The sequence below is a fragment of the Trachurus japonicus genome, chromosome 13 (assembly GCF_045865225.1).
Source record: "Trachurus japonicus isolate A0001 chromosome 13, Traja_1.0".
Classification (NCBI taxonomy): Eukaryota; Metazoa; Chordata; class Actinopteri; order Carangiformes; family Carangidae; genus Trachurus; species Trachurus japonicus.
Window position 1 is genome coordinate 34,701,499 of NC_140919.1, and position 19,591 is coordinate 34,721,089.

General features: G+C 43.0%; 1 protein-coding gene across 2 annotated transcripts; it reads right to left on the reverse strand.

Annotated features, from left to right (window-relative positions):
• Window positions 1-7,869: 7,869 nt before the first annotated feature.
• On the reverse strand, window positions 7,870-17,458 carry tsr1 (TSR1 ribosome maturation factor). 2 transcript variants are annotated; one of them, XM_085796165.1, is made up of 15 exons: window positions 17,321-17,458; window positions 16,121-16,224; window positions 15,815-16,043; window positions 15,058-15,192; window positions 14,479-14,930; window positions 13,915-14,059; window positions 13,136-13,320; window positions 9,895-10,115; window positions 9,606-9,765; window positions 9,399-9,509; window positions 9,131-9,263; window positions 8,846-8,962; window positions 8,527-8,667; window positions 8,354-8,428; window positions 7,870-8,255 (listed from the first exon to the last, which is right to left on the reverse strand). In XM_085796165.1, the coding sequence occupies exons 1-15, from the start codon at window positions 17,445-17,447 to the stop codon at window positions 8,077-8,079; spliced, it is 2,514 nt and encodes an 837-aa protein (XP_085652291.1). In that variant the 5' UTR covers window positions 17,448-17,458; the 3' UTR covers window positions 7,870-8,076. The 2 variants fall into 2 exon arrangements, with proteins under 2 accessions (XP_085652291.1, XP_085652290.1); XM_085796164.1 differs by having other exon boundaries at window positions 14,473-14,930.
• Window positions 17,459-19,591: the final 2,133 nt, after the last annotated feature.

A 19,591-nucleotide genomic window follows, 5' to 3' on the forward strand; every position in this document is an offset into this window, starting at 1 on the left:
AGGTGCTGCTGTTTGAGCGAGGTGATCCGAGCCACCCCGAGAGCCCGCTGGAGTGGAGGAAGGTATTGTCTCTCACTTCCCATGTGCTCTTGATGAACTGATGATAACCTCGCAGACAGATGTAGGCAGAGCTTTGCAGGAGAATAGATGGGTTCTATCAAGGATGTGACGGTGTGGTTCAATTCATGCTCCAAAATAGTTTTTCCACCAAGGGAAACACGAAGTGATGTCATATGCTGCCTTGTCAGGTAGACCACGTCTTTTACGTTCCTGGATTTCTTTTTGTTTTAATTTGGACGCCTTCAGAAATATTTGCGTTGTGTCTGCCGGTGGTGTTTAACCCTCTCAGTCCCAGGATGAAAACCGAATCCTTACACATCTCATTGGCTCCTTGTATTGATGTATTGCACTTTTTGTTATTCAAGGTAACCGGTTTCATTCCAACGACCTAATGGACTTTACATATGTGGACTATACTGTATGAATGATGTTCGGTTCCTTTGACCCATACTAAGCCGTTCTGACTTCATAGGGGCCAAGGGTCAAAGCCTGCAGTGTGAATAGCTTACAGCATCATAACCAGGAATTAACAAACGTCCTGAAAGTGAACACAGCCAGGACGTAGACGGTTAAAAGCAAATTAAAAGGTTTTGATAAGGTTAGCGGTGGTATGTGACCTCTGTTAGAAAGAAAGGAAAATTAAAAAGAAAAAGAAGAACAACACCGCGAAACTAATGTTGGTGTGTTTCTGGCTCTCTGTGTGTCTCTGGGTACAGCTGTTGTCTTCCCAGACAGACTTTATCTCGCTAATCAATCAGCCTCCAGAGGCCTGCACTGGACATTAAACTTCAGCCTGTCAAAACACAATTTAACATACCGTAATCTGGAGTGCGGCAAGACCTGAAACACTGAACTTTTAATGAACTGAAAAAGCCTCCAAATTGCAGGTTGTAAGCAATGATTCAATTAAAGCTGCAAAGAGCCGAACCCCAAACACAGCAGAGCAGAGTCCATCCCAGATCTACTTTCCCCCGAAGACCAACACTCAGTGAGGAACCAGAGCTGGAGATAAGGCAGGCGGAGCAGCTAAATCCCCCAACAGTCCACTGTCACCCTCTAAATCACACAGCCATTCCTATGCGTTCTCCAAGTGTGAGCATTGCAGTTTTACATGTGACATATATCTTGCAGGAGCTCACTGGATATGGAAACACAACGAGGGGCCGAATGCTCTAAAATGACTGTAGCCAATTTTTTTCAGACATCTGTGAGCAGATATGTTGCAGGGTCACCATGTCTCCAAGGCCCAGGCCACCTTGTTTCAATTTATTTTGAGTGAGGAATATTGCAATCATATTATTATTGCTCCGTTGCTGTCTGCCAGCAGACAGAGCCGCACTGGACAATAGACAGGACAGTATAAATGTAATCTTAACACCTTGGAACAGACCATCTGAGTGTAATGTCCCACACTTTTCTCAACTTCTCACACAGGGCCTTTTGCTCTCTTTTCTTTTCTTTCATTCTCATCAATCATCTGTCTTTCCTTTCTTTCTTTCTGTCTTTCTTTCCAGCGGACATGGCCACACATATCTCCAGATGCTTGCTGTGACCGCCCCGCCATACCAGACACACCCCCCTCCAGCTTCGGATTCCCCTCGCCACCAAAAATTGAACGGTAGGCTCGACGTTTACACACAGATCTCTCTTAATTCATTGTAATGAGCAGTTTTGCGACAGCTTTAGAGCACAGGCGTGCAAGGCATGTCATTTGGATGAGCAGAGCTGTTGTGTGCGTTTGGTCGCTATTCTAGTTCACCCATCTGCCGGTGACGGACGATTATCATGCCATGATTAGAGCCAGATCCAATTTTTCTTTCTCGTTAAAACATGCATGAATGCAAAATAGTTTCTTGTTTTTTTAAAGAAACACTCATACCAGACCATGTTTTACTCCCCAAACATTTTTGGTTATCTTATGTTCACAAGGGTGGTGTAAGAGGTATGTGGTGTAAAACTCTAGTAGTCCTAACCCTAACCATGTGAATATTTAAGAGAAATGCAAAGTTCACAAGTTACAGAAAGTAATGTAACAATTTTTAGAAAATAAGATCATATATTATCATTTTGGAAATACGCTCTTCCTCTTTTGCCAAGAGTTAAAAGAGCAGATCAGTACCACTCTCATGAGAGTGATATTGATATTCTTATCTAACTAAAAACAAAAGAGCTTTCCCAATTTTTTTCTTATACCACCCTAATAGAAGCAAGACAACTGAAAACATTTCATCATCGTCAAAGCAACATTATGTATCGAAGCTGTGCAATTTGTTTAATTCTGATGAGATGATTTGAGTGAGAGGAAATGGTTGGTTTTTCAGACCAGAGGGACATGGGGCTGCCATACGTATGAAAAAGACCATAAGAAGCTGAGAAAACAATCTCACCACTAAGTCCATTTAGAAGCTGCTCTGAGGTTTATGATCGTATCGCACAATCTTCCTCGGCTTATGGAAAGTTGTCATGGGATTCTTGATGTTTAAATTTCCTGTTTCGGGGTGCTTCACAGAAAGTGAGGAAATTAAGGAATTAAGAGAGATGATGTGATACAAAAGCTTGAATAACAGGGACAGAAACAAGCTGTAAGCACAAAAATAGCTGATTTCAGCCTTTAAGTTGATGAGATCATTGAAATTAATTCATAGTCATGATTCTGGCCACTGGGTATTTGTAATGTCCACTGACATTTCTCCTCCTTAGAGAAATACTTAAGTCTTTAGCCACTAAAGGCTTCACAGTGTGTACCAGCTAGTTGCTAAGTGTGTGTGTCTTCCAGCTGTTGCTAGGCAGACGGCGTGCAGCGGAGAGCTGTTTTGCTGACATTGCCCACCTGCTGCAGCTGAAAACAGAGATGAGCGTGAACCTAAACAGAGAAGCTGTGAACGAGTAAATAAAAACAACAAGCTGCAACATGTTCTGTGGAGCTGATCAGTGTGATCATCTCTTTCATGTAGTAACGTAGTTTTGTGATCCAGATTATTCATTTTTGACGCTTCTAATTTGTGTGAGTCGAAGGCAGCTCAGTTACTCGCCACGATATGCAACAACTTCATGTTCCTCATATATAATAGTTCTGAATGAGAGGGTTTTAGCAATACACATGTCATCCATATTGACTAGCATGGCTCTGTAAGCCTAGCCCTGCCTCCTCCTGCACCACAGTGTGGGTGTCGACGGCTGGTCGAATGTGTGTATCTCCGTGTATGCGTGTTTGTGTGTCCAACAGGCGTCTGTGCAACACATGGCTGTCCAGTGCACAGTCTCTGCTCCCCGGTCTCTCCTCATTAGCCTCACACAGAGCAGCCATTCCCCTTTTGCCCCCTCACCTCCTCCCACTCCTCTCCTCTCCTCTCCTCTCCTCTCCCTCCCTCCTCCTCTCCCCACCTTCCACTCGCAGCACACACAAGGGGATGAGCGGACCTTTTGTTTTCTGTGTCCGACCTGTGCCCCGTTCCAGCCCTCCTCCTTCTCTCTCCTTCTCTCCTCTCCGCTGACTAAATCTCTTTTCCGGCTTGATACTGCTGAAAACCATATGGTGTGTGACATCATCAGGGCAGGAAGCAGGGAGAGGGGAATGGTAGAGCAGGGGAGAGATTGGCTTGCCAGGTCTCTGTGCAGTGATGTCAGCAGAAAAGCACTCTGGGAGGCCTGTTCGGGGGTGAGAGCAGAGCAGGTTGGAAATTTTATCCTTTTTTTTTTTATTTTTTTTTTTTAACTTTTTGGGATTTCACTCCCACCTGGATAATCAGGGCCTGGACAAGGGAAAGTGGAGAGAGAGCACACACCTTGAAGGGAACCTTGATTTGTTAACATGTCGGGTCATGGACTGGTTGCTTAGTCTGACTCGTTTGTGTTTGTGTGCAGGTGCAGGTGCTGTTGTTGTTGCTGTTGCGACAACTTCCTCCAAAGATCTCCGAAGAATGTCGATCAAAGGCATTTCAGATAGTTCCAAACAAGGTCTGGGCCATCTTTTGATATCTTGGTCTCATGCAGTGATGCTAAAAACGTCTGCAGATCATCTGTCTACTTCTTCCTTTTAGTCACTGGCAGTCCCAATCTGCTCACCAGGCTTTATGTCTGTCAACCTCCCTCTCTCCCTCCTTCCCTCCCTCCCTCCCTCCTGCTTTTGTTCTCTGGGTGAACTCTCCAGCTATGTTGTGAGATCCTGCTCTCCATACCATCAGCACAGAGAGCCATCCAGAGATACACATAAACACTCAGTTTGCCACTCACACAGTCAGCATCTCTCTCCTTCACACACAAACACACGTGCACTGAAATACCCCTCCGCTCTGATTAATGGCAGACATGGGGAGTGTGCCAGGCGAGGAGGGAAGGCAGGAGAGGAGAAGGAGGAGAGGAGGAGGAGAAGAGGAGAGGGGAGGAGAGGAGAGGAGAGGCTGCTGCTGCAGCTGTGGTTTTGGAGTCGGTCTCTGCACCCCCTTGCTGCCCCCTCTCTCCATCTCCTCTCCAGCTCCTCTAGGGACACACGCCTTGGCCAGGCCCCAGGAACCAGGGAGTCAGGACCAGGCTAAGGGGGGAGAAAAAGGGGAACAAGAGAGGGAAGGATATCACAAAAGAAAAGGGAAAAACAGAGCTGACCTAATACAAAAGTATTGTCAGACAGCATCTACATAAACAGGGCAGTGCATGAGATGTTCTGAAAAGAGTTTTAACAGGCAAAACTATACGAAGCATCACATTTGCAACAACACGAGTCTGTAAAAGTTTGTTTTCCCGTTAGATCCTGATGCTGTCACATGGTTTTATGTTGCAATAATTGCATTTTGAGATAAATGTTTTTTACCAAATCAAAGACATACAAATCAATATTTGTACTCACCCCAAACACAGCTGTATTGCATTGTAGCTTTTCTGTGCAAAACACACTTGTAGCTTGCTCTTAAATCCATTCACATTTACAGTATGAGGTTGCAGATTCTCCACAGGGGGAGCTGTTTTGTCAGATTTACATCCGTGTACTACATGACGAGTGTGCTGCCCTATAGAACATGAGAGATGTGCAGATGTAGATAATGTCAGTTTTGCCTCCATTCGGCCATGAAAAGTTGAAAAACTGCAACAACTTTTAACACTAACACCACTTACAGGCAGCGAGTTTTACAAGTGCAGCTTTCCTAACGGCTGCCTTTTTCTTTCTGTAGCTATGTCTGAGTGAGTGAGTTTGACACTTTACTTTTATCAGTTGTCCCATCTTCCAGCCAAAATAAAATAATTCATAAATCAGCCTTTTTTTTAACCCCTCAAATATTTCACATGCAGACATGCGAGTCCGTGTAAATAGTTACTTCTCCAAATGATTCCACAAATGACCAACCAGACATGTAAATGACATTACAAATGAGAAATGATGAGGATGGAAAGAGTCAATGGCAGGATTTATTGGCAAGTGTGTGGGTGAACTTAAGAGAACAGGCTCCAGTTGAAGACTTTTGCTCTGCACGTGGCTGGTTGGCTTCTTTCAAGTAGTGTTGTCAGAAGCACTTGTAATAAATTCAACATTAATGTGTACAGAAGTGGAAAATTTCCTTTTTAACAGTGAAGATGGTGCGATTTGTCATGCTTGGGGAAGGTGTATACAAACGGCTCACCCTTGTTAAGCGTAAGCCTATCAGCTCTGAACTGCATGCTAAGTTTTGTGTTAACCTATGGCTTTATAGTTTGTCTGAGTCAACACATACATGATGTTTGGGTTTGCATGTGCGTGCTCGAACCCGGAGTGTGATCTGCTCACCCCTACTGCCCGGGCTGGTGTGTATTTGAGGCCTATTCCCCCCCCCACTCCTCTCAGTGTTTTATGGGCTGTGTGCTGCGGTGTGGTGACCTCCCTCTCACCCCGGTGCCACCCAGCCGGTGCAGGATTCAGGCGCGCATGGCCCCTGCCAAAACCCCATAGCGCCACATCTGCAATCCATAAACGCCAGCCACTCTCGCTCTCCCTACTCCCTCGCCCACACCGCCTCAGTCTCACACTCCTCCATTTCTCTCTCCCTCTCTCTTTCTCTCTCTCTCTCACCCACTAACTTTTTATTTTGATTTCCAAATTCTATGCATCCCCCTTTTTTTGTTGGAATTCCTTCTACTGCTTCCTCCCACCACTTCTGGTTTTATTCATGCTGAACATCAACTGGCTCTTCCCCTATCTCTCACTCCCTAACTGCCCCTTCTCTCTCCTTCCGTTTCTTTATCCACATCCAACGGAAAAATCTCTCACCCATTATATCTTCAGTGGGAGCCAACTGAGTGTGGTGGCAGTGAACTGGGAACCACAAGACATTCCTGATCCCAACAGCACTAAGTCACCAGCGTTCACGTCTTCTGACAGTGGCCTGTGCCAAACACACACTTCACTTATCGGCTGGGTTCAGCCTCACCACGTTGCAGTTGGTCCCCAAACAGCTAAATGTTTATCTGTTTCAAATTGATAGTGTCAGAGAAAAAAAGTTTGATTCAGCTCCATTTTTGCACATGTGACTTTAAGAGCATTCTCCATCATGGGGGTATTGAATTCCCCCTCCCCTTACCATGAACTGCTGGCCAGCAGAGCACACAACACCCCTCCCCTCGGCTTTAACAAGATGTGTTCAACACATCACCGTGCCCTTGCCTTCAAATGTGCAAAAAAATAGTAAATTTAGAGATAGATGGAGTGTTACCACAAAACTGTCCAGAGCTCCCAGCTTGCCCCCCATGGGCAATAGAGACATTCGTCTTCCTCGATTGTATTATCTTTTTTCTTCAGCTTTTTCCACCATAATCAAATAAAAATGCAGAGTGAACTTTTGCTCCCCTTCGTTTCTTGGATCATGTTCTCCTCTCCATCCCAAAGTCTTCACCTTCTGGTTTCCCAGACATATTGGCATGCCTCTATGGTGCAGTCCCAACAGAGCCCCAAGATGAATCATGTTGCTGCAAGCATGCAAGAGCTCAGTTTTATGATAAATACTGCAATTCATAAATCAGTGTTTTCCAAAGTACGAAAGCATGGGGCAGGGACGGATGCAGAACTGTAGAGCACGCAGCCTCAGTTTGAAAACAACAGAGGGGTCATGATCTGTGTGTGTGTGTGTTGACTTCAGCTAAAAAAGAGGCTTCAGGTCAGGGTGAGACCACCGTGGAGAAAGAGAGAGCTGTTTGTGTGTGTGTGTGTGTGTGGAGGGATGAGTTCTTCTGGTAGGAGGTGAAGTACTATCAGTGCTTCTATTTTTGGATGTCATACAGTTTCCATTTTCTCCTTCTCTTGCCCTCAGACTATCATGTTGGCGGTGCCATGTAGCTTAAATAGTTTGAACAGTATTAAATCAATTCCATTTAATTGGGTCTGGGTGGTGGGCTCTTTTTTTGATAAGTTCACTGAGGCATGATTCTGATAAAAGACTATGTAAATAAAGGAACCTGACAGCTGCTATTTGTCAAAGTCCTAAAAGCCACAAGTCATTCATTAAGATTGTGGACAAGAATTTTTGCTTAAAAGTACAACTTGGGAGTTCTTTTTCTGATTAAAGTCCTTCAAATATCACAAACATTATCTATATAATGATTTTGCCCTAGTTTGTACAATTTTAATGTGGCTGCAGGCTTTACGCCACATCTGCATGACTTCAAAGAGCTGCCAGTGTAATGGGCTTGACATATGACTAATGTAAAAACTATTATTGACCTGCCAGCTATTCTGGCAACAGCCCTTAATATTTGTCTAATCATAAAGTACTTCAGCTATTTGTTCACTGGTAGTCATTTAAATATTTTTGACCTATTTCAAACAAAGGTGAGTGTTGCTCCACGGAATAGTTAAGAGCCTTTATTAATACTTATTCATGCCTGCCATCTAGTGGCCGAAACACGCTCAGCAGCGACTTAGAGCCTACACATAGGAGACACTTTGGATCAAAATAGTTTTAATACATATTTCATTTTTTGAACATGACATGTGACCACACTAATGTTTTTGTTATCCTGTGTCTTTCTTGTATCATCATGGATGTTGTCCCTATACTATTCCATGTCCAAGTCGTCCATGTCCACTGTGCTCTCTCTCTTGACCCAGGGCAAAGGCAAGGGCACGTAGGGGTCGTAGGTCCAGCGAGGATACACTCTCTTGTACAGATTCATCATGACAGTGTCTTGAGAGCGCAACTGATTATCAAATACACACTTCATGTGACCATGTGTTCCTGAAGAAATAAAAAAAAGTGGTCAGAATGCACAGTAGATAAAAAAAACAGGGGTCATATGTAAATAAACTGCTGACTTTGCTGTATTTTGTTCTCACCTAAAGCCTCTTTAATGTGGCCTCTTCGGCCCCACTTAGTGCGCAGCTCCACTGGCCTAAACCACATGATATCATCTGCCACAGAAAGAGACAAAGGAGCAGTAAACAATCAATTAAAACCACACAGAGGTCAATCATGATGTAATATTCTGTAGCCAAGAGCATCCTCTCACCTCTGTTAAAGAACATGTAACGGACAACTGCAGAGCGCCGGTTAATTTTGAACGGGTGTCCGCTCACTACGATCCTCTTCAGCACAATGCGCTGGGGGTCGCAGCTGAGCAGACTGCCTGTAGCTACCAGGTCCTGGATGCCTAGACAGACACAGTAAGGAGAACAAAAGCTCAAATACCAGCACAAAAATTAACTTAAAGGAATAATTAAATAAAAGAATTAGGCAACAGGTGGGATGGTCAGAAGTTTAAAACCAATGCAGCCAAACCACTAATGGAATTGACTTATTTTCAAGTATAAACAGACATTTCATCTCACCATCAGTTCTTTGTTTGAAAAGCAGGACTCCTGCCGGGGAGAAGGTGATGGGAGCGTACACCGACACCACGGCGGGGGCGTCTGGCCTGAGGAAGCGCTCCATCTTATGCTTGTCAGCTGGAGAAGAGCAGATCGAGTTCAGTGCTCAGGTATTCACTTACTCTACACACGGCAGCTTAATCTGTTTCAAGCCTTCACAGCTACAATCATTCTGCTAATGTAAGTTAAACAGAACTAACAACGAATCCGGTTCTTCTAACGCATGCGCTGAACTGTGCCTCCTACCTGAGGTGTGCTGAGAGAAGATGGGAGAGGCCCTGAACCTCCTAAATCCACAGTGGAACACCAGCTCCTCTTTAGATTTGATGGGCTCTGTATTGCTGGGGTGTCTCCTCACCAAGACATGCATCACTGACATCTGTGGCCGGTGGGGAACAAAATGATGAGGTCAGAAGAGTCAATAACAATGAAACTGTCAGCGTGACTTTGTTTCAAATGGACGGTTAGGAAACCAGACACAAAGGCTTTCGGATTTCAGGACTGTGGCCGTTACCTTCTGTTCATGGGGCAAGAGGGACACCAGCACCAGAGGGTTGCCTGACTGGACACTCTCCATCACAGAGAAAGGCACGTCAGCGATGTGCAGTGTGACATACCAGCCGGCCTGATGGAAGAGGAGCGGCAGAGTCAGTGAAGCCACAAATCTAAAGTATTTAATAAATAATATCAGTCTTTTATTTTTATTTTTTATTTTTTTTACCATGGCTCCCTCTTCTTCAGCAGCAGCCTCAGCCAGGATGCGGTGGCGAGTGCGTTCAAAGTTTTGGAACTGGAAGATGCGCGAATAGTTGAGAGGCAAGTTCTCATTGGGGTCCCAGGGGGAAGAGCGGAAACTTTTCAAGCCTCTGTAGCGCTGGAACCTGAACGCAGAGGACAGAAACAGGATCAAATCAGTCAGAAGAATCATTCAAGAATTTATTTTCCTTCTTAACTAAAATCGCAGGACATTACATTTACACTTTCTCCTGCGTCAAAGAAGCAGAACCGACCTGATTCTAGCCTTCGTGTCAATAGGCGTGTCCACCTCATCTGGAAACATTTCATTGGCTCGAGCCTCACGGTAGCGTTTCAGGCCTTCTTCCTCTGCAGCCTCATCCATGTGCTCATCATAGCGCTGATCGGCTCCAGCTCGCTCTGTGGAGCACACCTCTTCTTCCTCCTCCTCCTCCTCCTCCTCGTCTTCTTCTTCACCACAACATGAACCGAGGTCCTGAGGAGGGAGGGTACAGTAAAAATCTGTCTTCATGTACTGTAAGCTTGCGGACAAAAGAGGCCTAAAGACTGAATGCTGCTGAATCTTTGATTGAAAACATTTCTGGATCCTTGCAGTCTGATGTCTTATCATTGGCCATAGGAGAGGTAGAAGCAGCAGCCTGCACTAAACGTTGGCTTCATCCAAATCATAGTAGTCGTTTCTTCTCTACCTGGTGTGTTGTCTGGAGACATCCCAACACAATGGGAGGTATTTCTAATTAATCTGAAGCACATTTCCAATTATATTCCCTTGTAATGTGATGGAGGAAGACATATCACATATTAAAATCAATATTGCAAGACACAACATGCAATGTTCAGTTCTTGCTTCCAAATTCTCCCCCCTACTAAGCAAATTTTCCAAACTGCATCCTTTCCAAACAATAACCAGACAGACCTGCTGGGAACACAAGTGCAGTCAAAGAGATTCTAAGTATAGAAATTGTAATTGTATAACAGCCAAACATAAACAAGACCTGCCCGGCCACAATAATAGCAGTGTTTTGAGAAGACTTGCACTGTGCTTGGTAGTATTTGCATCTGTATGTGTGTCAATGTAGTAAGGAGTTGCCAGAATTCAAATAATGGGAATCCTTAGTTTGCATATATTCAAATCTTGTGCGGTTCCCAGTGTGTCAACAAACCACTGCCTGAAGCATCTCCAGACATCTGCGCTTAGAATATCTAGAAATTCAGCTTCCAGAGGAAATACGTTTACATCAGGAAGTGAATCATCAAAGAAGACACGCAGCGCAGTGCTCCAGTGACTGGCAAATTACAGGAGGAGCCTCATACATGAGGGGAAAGCACTCAGCAGGAGGCTGATTCACAACCTTTCCAACATCCCTGCTGCAGTAATAATAATCATTATCATTTGAAGTACCCGTTTCCCTATTGTTACCCCCTCCCCTAAATATGTATTCCTGTGCACTGACCTCCACATCAAACACATGCTAATAACAATTACAGACTGTAATGAACCCGTTGCATAAGGAGAGTTTCCCTCGACTTCTTTTCAAGCGGCACAGCAAATAAATAAATGATCGGCCCCTCCCTTCGTCCAGACAGGAAGTTCTTTTCACAGGGGCAGGAAGACAGGAGGCTTCTCTCGGGACTCCTGCTCCAAACACTATTGTTGTGGTGAGCAGCCTGGCACTGCAGCCCAGAGACAGACACTGAGAAAACAAACAGTTTTTCTCCTCCGCGAAGTGCACTGACCGTGGGTCACGTATGCACCGCGCCGGTCCCAGAACCATGGACACTTGGACATCACAGCTTCCGCCACAGATTATTATCATCCTCCGCAAGATTACACTCTTTTATTGTTGCTATGACTACAACAGTCAGCTGTGCAAACTAGGTGTGTTCAGGCTAAACTGCTAAAATGACTAATGGGAAAATCAATTAAGAAAAATGAAAATGAGTTACATATTCAATAACTGAATAATTAATTTAACCGTTTTTACTTGTTTTAGAGAAAACTATCAAATTGAAAAATGATCCTTGAAATTATTGCACTAAAAGAAATCACCCGCCTCTTAAATTACCTTCAAATTCAGTCTATCTTACACATGTTTAAGTTGTTCTCAAGAGAAATGTCTTACACTGATAGAATGTCCTTTGACACATTAATTACTTAGAAAAAGTTAGGGATATTCGACTTTCGGATGAGATTTATGGAAAATGTAAAAAAGTCCATGCTACAGTGATATTATATCATGAAAGTAGGGCATTTAAAGCAGATATCAGTGGAATGTTTTTGTTAATATAAGTCCTAAATAGTCCTATTTTCCGTCAGCAATCACTTACATGAAGTATTTCAGCCTAAACACGAGTCTCTCCGTCACTCTGCTCTGCTGTAACCCGAGGAGAAAATTTTCCTTGTGGGATACAAGTGTTATCCAATGAGGGGAGAGAACGGCATGAAGGGCTGTGTGTGCAGCCAAGGGATGCGCGTGAATGTGGTGACGTAGCACGAGGACCAATTGATGCCTGACAAGGGCGGGGGCTGCTAACTCATGGTGCGTTCAAGGAAACTCGTACTTTGTGTTTTTCCTTCCTGTGAAGTCATACCAGTTCGATCTGGTACGAGTTCACGGGTCGGAAGTTACGAGTGGCCGTTATAGGGAACTTTCACAGACAACAGGACGGTAAAAACACGAGCTACGGGTTACCTGGAACGCTACCAAGTCGTAGTTGTGACTTGAAGCTGTAACTTACGGTTTCAAAAGCCTGCCTTGAACACAGCATTAGCCGAAACGGCCGTGCCGCTGTTATCTGCTTTAAGTTGAAGTATGGAATAATCTACAATGTACTGTGGCCAAAGGACGTCCACTTCTCTGCCTTTCTGTGACTCTTCCAGTCTCTCTGTTCAACCTGCTGATTACACTCTGTGACACTGCTCAGTGGACACTTCCCTCTGATAACATCCCATTTGAAGCCTCAACATGTCCAGGTACTGTTGATGGACTGTTAGGTGTCGTCTTGGTCTCATGAGGTCAGAATGTGAACAGCACGGTGAAGAGGAGTGTTTGAAGGCAAACTGTCATTGAACCAGAACATTTAGTGGTCGATTCATGGATCAGACACTTGTTGTGATTGTCAGAGAACAGCACTGAACAGTTGGACACGTGCATCCAAAAGTTTAAAAAAGATCAAATTAAGTTCACCTGTAAAGGTTATAGTGCATTTAAGGTGCATTCTGAAATTTTATCTGAAAAGCTGAATATCCCTAACGTTTTGTGAGTTCTGGTAGTGTGTGTGATCCTGTGGAGGGCCTCGTACTAGTTTCCGACCACGAACCTCATGTTGCCACTTTGAGTCGATGTGAGGATCTAAGGGCAGAGGATGTTGTAATGATGCTGTGTAAAGCCCTTTGAGACAAACTGTAAAAATGGGCTACACAAATAGAAATTGCCTTGCTTTATTTCCTGTCGTCTCCTCTGTCTGTACTAAAAGGCTTAAAATAACATGTACCTGGGAGTTATTTTCGTCGTCCTCTCCATCCATGGCCTCGTCCATCATGTCATCATCATCATCATCCTCACTGCTCTCTTCATCAATCTCTCCACTCTCCTCCTCATCTTCATCAACAATCCATGTGGCCTGGTAGTCTGACGTTCCTTTGGGAACCTTCATTACACGTTTGTTCTTCCTGGCCTCTAAACAACAAAGACAAACACACACACAACAAAGAAAAAATTTGTACTGTCTTAGTGTGGTAGGTTTAATTGTAAATTGCCAATTTAATTGTTCAAAATTAAACATTTTTAACCATAGAGGTGTTTTAGTACGCAACACGCTGTTTTCTTATAAACCGATAACTGCCTTAATCTGTTAACAGTTATCGGTTTATGCCATTTACGCAGTTTACATGACCACTTACATAATCCGAAAACTCCAGTTTTCCAATCAAATTGTTTTATTTGTGTGCATGTAAAGTAATGCATCATTCTCAGATCCATTTTGGAAACTTTCAGACTGATTCCTAAAGGTCACCTCATGGTGGATAAGAAATTGTACTTGAATGACCCGTTTGACTTGTAAAACACTTCCTCAGTGTGATTAGATGAATGCATTCCATGATCGCTATATACTCAGTGCTACAGGATTCCCTCCATCCTTAAATAGTTGATCTAGTCAAGCCAACTGTGTTGACTTGAAGCGATTGCAATGCTGATCAGCATCTGATGCAGGATCCCAGGTGTCTTCATTTTACCAACTGTGTGATTTAAAAATGAATTGTGTTTCTGCACCTTCAGCTTCCAGCAGCTCTGATTCAGTCGGCCATGTCTGTTCTCCTTCCATGGGATCCACCTCAGCCTCAGTCTGCAGATTCTCCCTGCAGGACGGATCTGCTTTCATGAGCACCCGCACAGGAGCCGCATCTTCACCTCCATCCTGGGGGCAATACAAATGACTGGGTAAACAGAGTCAAACATTTAAACGCCACTAAGACACCCTTCTCATATGAAATTTTTTTGTTGTGTTCATAAAGTGAGCATTTCTAAATGTCCGTGGCAAGTTGAGTGCTGCAAGCCAAATTATTTCTTGTTAACACTGTTGCAGCTATATGAGGCACCCGTCTGAGCTCCCTCCTGGTGAGCTGTTTGAGTAAATATGCAAGTTCGATTTTTCTTCATTTATAAGTGTACTCTATTGTATTGTTTTTTATTATATAAAGAAGACTTTATAAATAATATAAATGCATATTAGGAAATATTTGATTTATACCACTGCAATTTCAGACATTAGAAATTGAAAATAATTTATTGAAATGTAATGAAAATAGCAATAAGATTGAGTCTAAAAACACATACCAACATGTGGATGTCTCCTTCCTTGCCAGATTTTGCTGGTCTGGAGGTTAAATTGATGGGGAGAGGGTCTGATGGCGCATCAATCTGATTGAGCAGAAAGTCTCCATGTCCACTGATGTGCACCAGTCTGTCAACCCGGAGAGGACGGCCACGGACATACCCAGAGACGCAGAGGGTACCCAGGCCGGTGGGTCCACTACCAGTCCCCTCAGCAGGGCTGTTGGGTGTAAATGTGGCATGCTGGCCTAAAAGATGGGAACGTCTGGAGCGGAAACCAAGCTTCCTCTGTCTCTGGGTGCCCAGGTGTCTGAGGAGTAGAGTGGCGTCCTGCTCTGAATCCAGCGAGAAGAGACGAGCATCGGGGAAACGGATCTCTGTGATCTTTGACAGGGCTCTCTTGGACTCAACCCTCTTTTTCACAGGGAGATCAGCGAAACCCCGACACACCAGCGCTACATTCAGGAAAAGGCAATATTGTTAGAAGGTGTAGACCGAGAAGAAATCAAAGAGCTACCACAACAGCAGTCTATTCCAGTGTCAATGGTGGAGTCTGAGTTCTGTGATCAGGTTTATACTCACCATTGCTGGGTAGCCCCTGGGCAAAGAGGCAGGACAGACAATAGTCTCCATAGCTGTCCCAAGCTTCGGTAGAGTCCAGAACAAATACAAGACTGTCTGCGATCTTCGCCACATCCAACAGGGAGTGCATATCAGCTGTCCAGAGAAAACAAAATACTTGTCAAAGTCTACATTCGTACAACAAGGTATGTGACAGTGTAATCTATAAATGCTCTAAACTGCTCTATGAAAAGCTTTTACTTACATTATAAATGTATTGAACTGACAGTGAAAAGAAAAAGGGTTTGGGATTAGCAGGAAAAAGACTAGTTACAAGTTAGAATCAGGTACAATCTACGTTTATTCTTTTCCAGAGAGCTGTCTTTAGGTTATCTTCTTCATACTATGTCATCAGTGTAAAACTCAGTGTGACATATTCATGATCTTCAGACTAACAAAAGTAACACAATAAAGCCATATTTTATCTGCTAAATGTGTTATTCTCAAGGGGAAAAACCTCAGAAGGGAAAATGTGAAGACTAAGAAGATTTTGGGCTCTTATTTAGAGGATACGTTGTTACAAACCTTTTTACCTTTTTGTGGAATTCCTTAATTCAATTGTAAGATAATGTTTGATAGAGGCAGTAGAAAGGGTGCCAGACAGCACTTAGCTTTTTGTTTAGTTGATATGTCCCATTTTGTTTTTCAAATATAAATACAAAAAAACCCCACAGATCAGCAACTCTAGAAAGAACTGTTCATCTCATTTAAGACTTACATGTGCTGAGGCTGAGAAAGGTGAACCTTTGTTTAAAACGAGGCAGAATCAGTCCAAAACTGTCACTGATGCCACTGACGCAGCGCTCCTGATGTACGACCCCCCCGGCAGCCTCGCCCCGGAGCAGCTTGGTAATGGCACCGGCATCGACTCCGGCGTGAAGGGACACCACGGCGACTAAATGAGGGGGGCCGTCCCTGCTGCCAAGACGTCGCTTCTCCGTCAGGACCTGAACAGGTGAGGGTCATGAAAACTCTGCAGCACCACTGAGGAATTCAAGCACAACTGTGTGAAATCAGATATTACCATGTCTTTCTTATTCCTGCGTAGCTGGTTGGCTTTGTGCCTTCTGTCCATCTTCTTCTGCTCCTTCCTCTGTTTTTTTGTGAGGGCGGTCACTGACACTCTCCCTGTGTGAAAAAAGTTTAACACAAGGATTTACTCCAACTGTATGCTGCCACATCCAAAATCCCAAGTGAACTAAATATGTGGTGCACTTTCACAGCCATATTTGGATGCATTGTTGAACAAACCTCACTGTATTTGCACTACATAAAGTATTCCATGTATTATATGGTGCAAAACTATATCTGATGATGACTAATTTAGCTTTTGTGCTATGTTTTCTATAGCATTATTTATGTATGTCACAGTCTACTAGTACATGCTAAGCTTAGTTTAGACTTGGGCTGTAGCATGACAAAACAAACCATAGCCTTGGTGCTTGTGACACGCCAGAGGCCCTCTTGTACATTATATTGTCACCTGCCTTCTGCAGTGCTGGTATACTGAAACAGTACATGTTTTCATTATCCAATATTTGAACTGCTGTTTGATTTGACTGTGTTCTTGGGGAAAAACATATGAAGTTGTCAATAAACCTGCAGTAGATGTTGACAGCTTTCTATGGGCCACTGGAGTTATGATTGATTTCTATCTTTGTTGCTTTATAAAATACGTTAAATGTGCTGTTCATCAAAAACAGAGTTCAGAGCAATTCAATACATACCTATTTATAGTGCTACAAAACCATGTGATTTTGACTTAATATCAGATTATTAAAAACATACACAAATGTATGAAAGTTGCGGCGAGGTATGACAACAAAGTCTGAAATCAATTCAAATCGCCCAGTTTAACATAGTGTGAAAACATTTTTCCTCTCCTGTAGTCTGAGGACAGCTGATCAGCTGCACACCCGCTTTAAATGGTCAGAGCTGAACAGGAGACAAATGTATACAATGTCAAACAAGACTCTGCACGTTATCGGGCGTTTTCTCTCAATTTATTCAAAGGTGATGTGTAAAACACATAAAAACACTTGACTAACATTTTTCCACTGTACTGATTCCACCTCTAGAGCCACTGGAAAACCTAACACGTGTGCCTGCAGAGCCGTAGCCAGAGCGATATCTCTGTGGCTCTGGCCGTAGCTACAGCCTCGAGCTAACACGTCGCAGCTAACTCAGACCGTAAATCGTTACCTTTTAATCGATCATTGCTTACCTTTGTTCTCTCTTTCGATTTCACCTTTCGTTCGGTGCTTGCCATGTTTGTGTCCTTTATTTTTCTGTTTATAAGCACCGGGTCTGTGGCCCTGTTGTTTTTCCCCACTCGCAACCATTTTCACCATGTGGGTAACTCACTCTGACATTTTACTTCCGCCTTTCACAGTTTCCGGAGAGTTCCCTTCGAAATAAAAGCTCGGGTAATGACCGTGGGTGTGTATGTCAGTAATATGACATGCATTGATATTTGGGACACATTTTTGTACACCGGTTGATATTTACAGAATACTTATATTCTTGTATGTCCGTGTCCGTCCTCTCCACATGATATCAGTGCTTTGAGTAGTGGTGGATGGTGGAAGTTAACTATCACAGTTTATAATATTTTTTTCATTTAACTCTACTATTACAGGTTATTACTATGTTATGCCACTTCATTAGCTACTTTTACTTCACCACATCTCTAATAGGCCTGAATGTAGCTGTGTGGCAGCTGTAGCACAGGTGTTTTCAATCACACGCTGATTAGAGGTTCACGCACTTGATAGGAACTTTGTTGTGAATTTAATGGGCTCTTTGCACAGCTCCACTGCTTCCTGAACTTAATGCTGCTCCTTTATTTCCTGTCTTACATTATTGGACAAACTGATTAATCCAGGTGTGTCTGAGTAGTCCCAATGGTCAGACACACCTGGATTAATCAGTTTGTCCAATAATGTAAGACAGGAAATAAAGGAGCAGCATTAAGTTCAGGAAGCAGTGGAGCTGTGCAAAGAGCCCATTATGTCACAAAATCCTCTGTAATAACAACAATAATAGCAAGTTGTCCTGCCTCATTAACGTACTGCAAAACATAAAAAGGTATTTTAAAAAGTGGGCAATGGGTTTGCAGTGTTCTTTAAGACAAAGCCTAAATATGAAACATTATAATTTATTAAGCTACCAAATACTGTAATATAATAACCACCTTATCAAGTATACATAACATTAAAATGCTGCATACTTGCTGTAGTGATTATTATGATACATAGGAATATAACACAATTACCACTGAAACTTTCAATCTATCCCTTGCAATACTTAGAATTGTGAATTAAGAAGATCTCAATGATGTACATGATGTTAATATGCACAGTTACATAAACCCACCTCTGAGAAGATCAATCCATCCTCTGGTATTAATAATAATCCTCTTTCTCAAAAGTCTCCAATGATTCATCGCCCTTTCAGTTATGCAATTCTGTTTTTTTCCCTGATGTTTGAGGCCTTTCTTTACAAAAAATATACTCCCTCCTTTGGCTGGGAGACAGTGTGGTGGTGGGGGGGGAGTAGTGATGGAGGCTTACACCTCCTACACCTGTTCCTTCGGATCATGTTACTGCCATAGCACCATCCTAAGGTTAATGTCTCTCTTTTTCTTTTTTGCCCTAATGTGGTGTGAATAAGTATTAAGGAATTATTCCTGAAACCTGTAAATTATGCATGTTTCAGGAATATTGTTCAGCCTTCTACAATCAATTCATCTATGACTTTGACCAATTTAGAGAAAAAATAACACGTATTCACTCATTTTAATCATAGCATATCATTATCATCCATCTTAAAAGTGAGTTGTACATACAATTTTTTACACTGACATTAAGAGCCCATCCTTTGGTTTGCAGTTATTAGAGCCTTATATGGCAAAATCTCTTCTGCTTTTTGTTGTTGAGTATGGTCAGGAATCAGGACTATTAGAAGCTCAAAACAGCCAAATGTATTGCTGTCACCTAAGGATCTCCGTTATTTATGGAGACGCCCCAGATTGTGTAACACACATGCAACACCAGTCACATGTGGCATCGTCCAAAGAGAAACTTTAACAGATATAAGAGTCAGTATTTATTTATTTTTAAGGAGGACAATGCACATTAATGAACATAATAAAATGTAAAGGTGCCAGTGTTAGCCAACGGCTAGTTTCCGACTGTAGTCCTCCTGGCAAGGTGTTAAAAGCCATTAAACATTGCCATTTGGCTTTACAACAGACATATTGTTGTACAGGCTGAGTTACCATGCAGATGGAAAGAGAGAGAGAGAGAGAGAGAGACAGAACTTGCTGACTATCACGCACTGCCTGAAGGTAGAAAATTGCATAATCTCTGTCTGCTGATAAAGGATTCCTATGAAGTAGCCTATGCCATAAGTAGTTTCAGGGATCAGATACAATTTAACTTCAATTTTTAATCTTACAATCATTCTTTACCATGTGGTTTGAGACATGTACAGT

What these genes read in the sequence shown, in the direction of transcription:
- tsr1 (XM_085796164.1), bottom strand. Translation starts at nt 17,447, where the DNA reads ATGGTGAAAATGGTTGCGAGTGGGGAAAAACAACAGGGCCACAGACCC. An exon ending in GCAGGAATAAGAAAGACATG is followed by an intron (nt 16,044 to 16,120) that starts GTAATATCTGAT and finishes TCACCTGTTCAG; the next exon opens with GTCCTGACGGAGAAGCGACG. An exon ending in CCAGGGGCTACCCAGCAATG is followed by an intron (nt 14,931 to 15,057) that starts GTGAGTATAAAC and finishes TCCTGAATGTAG; the next exon opens with CGCTGGTGTGTCGGGGTTTC.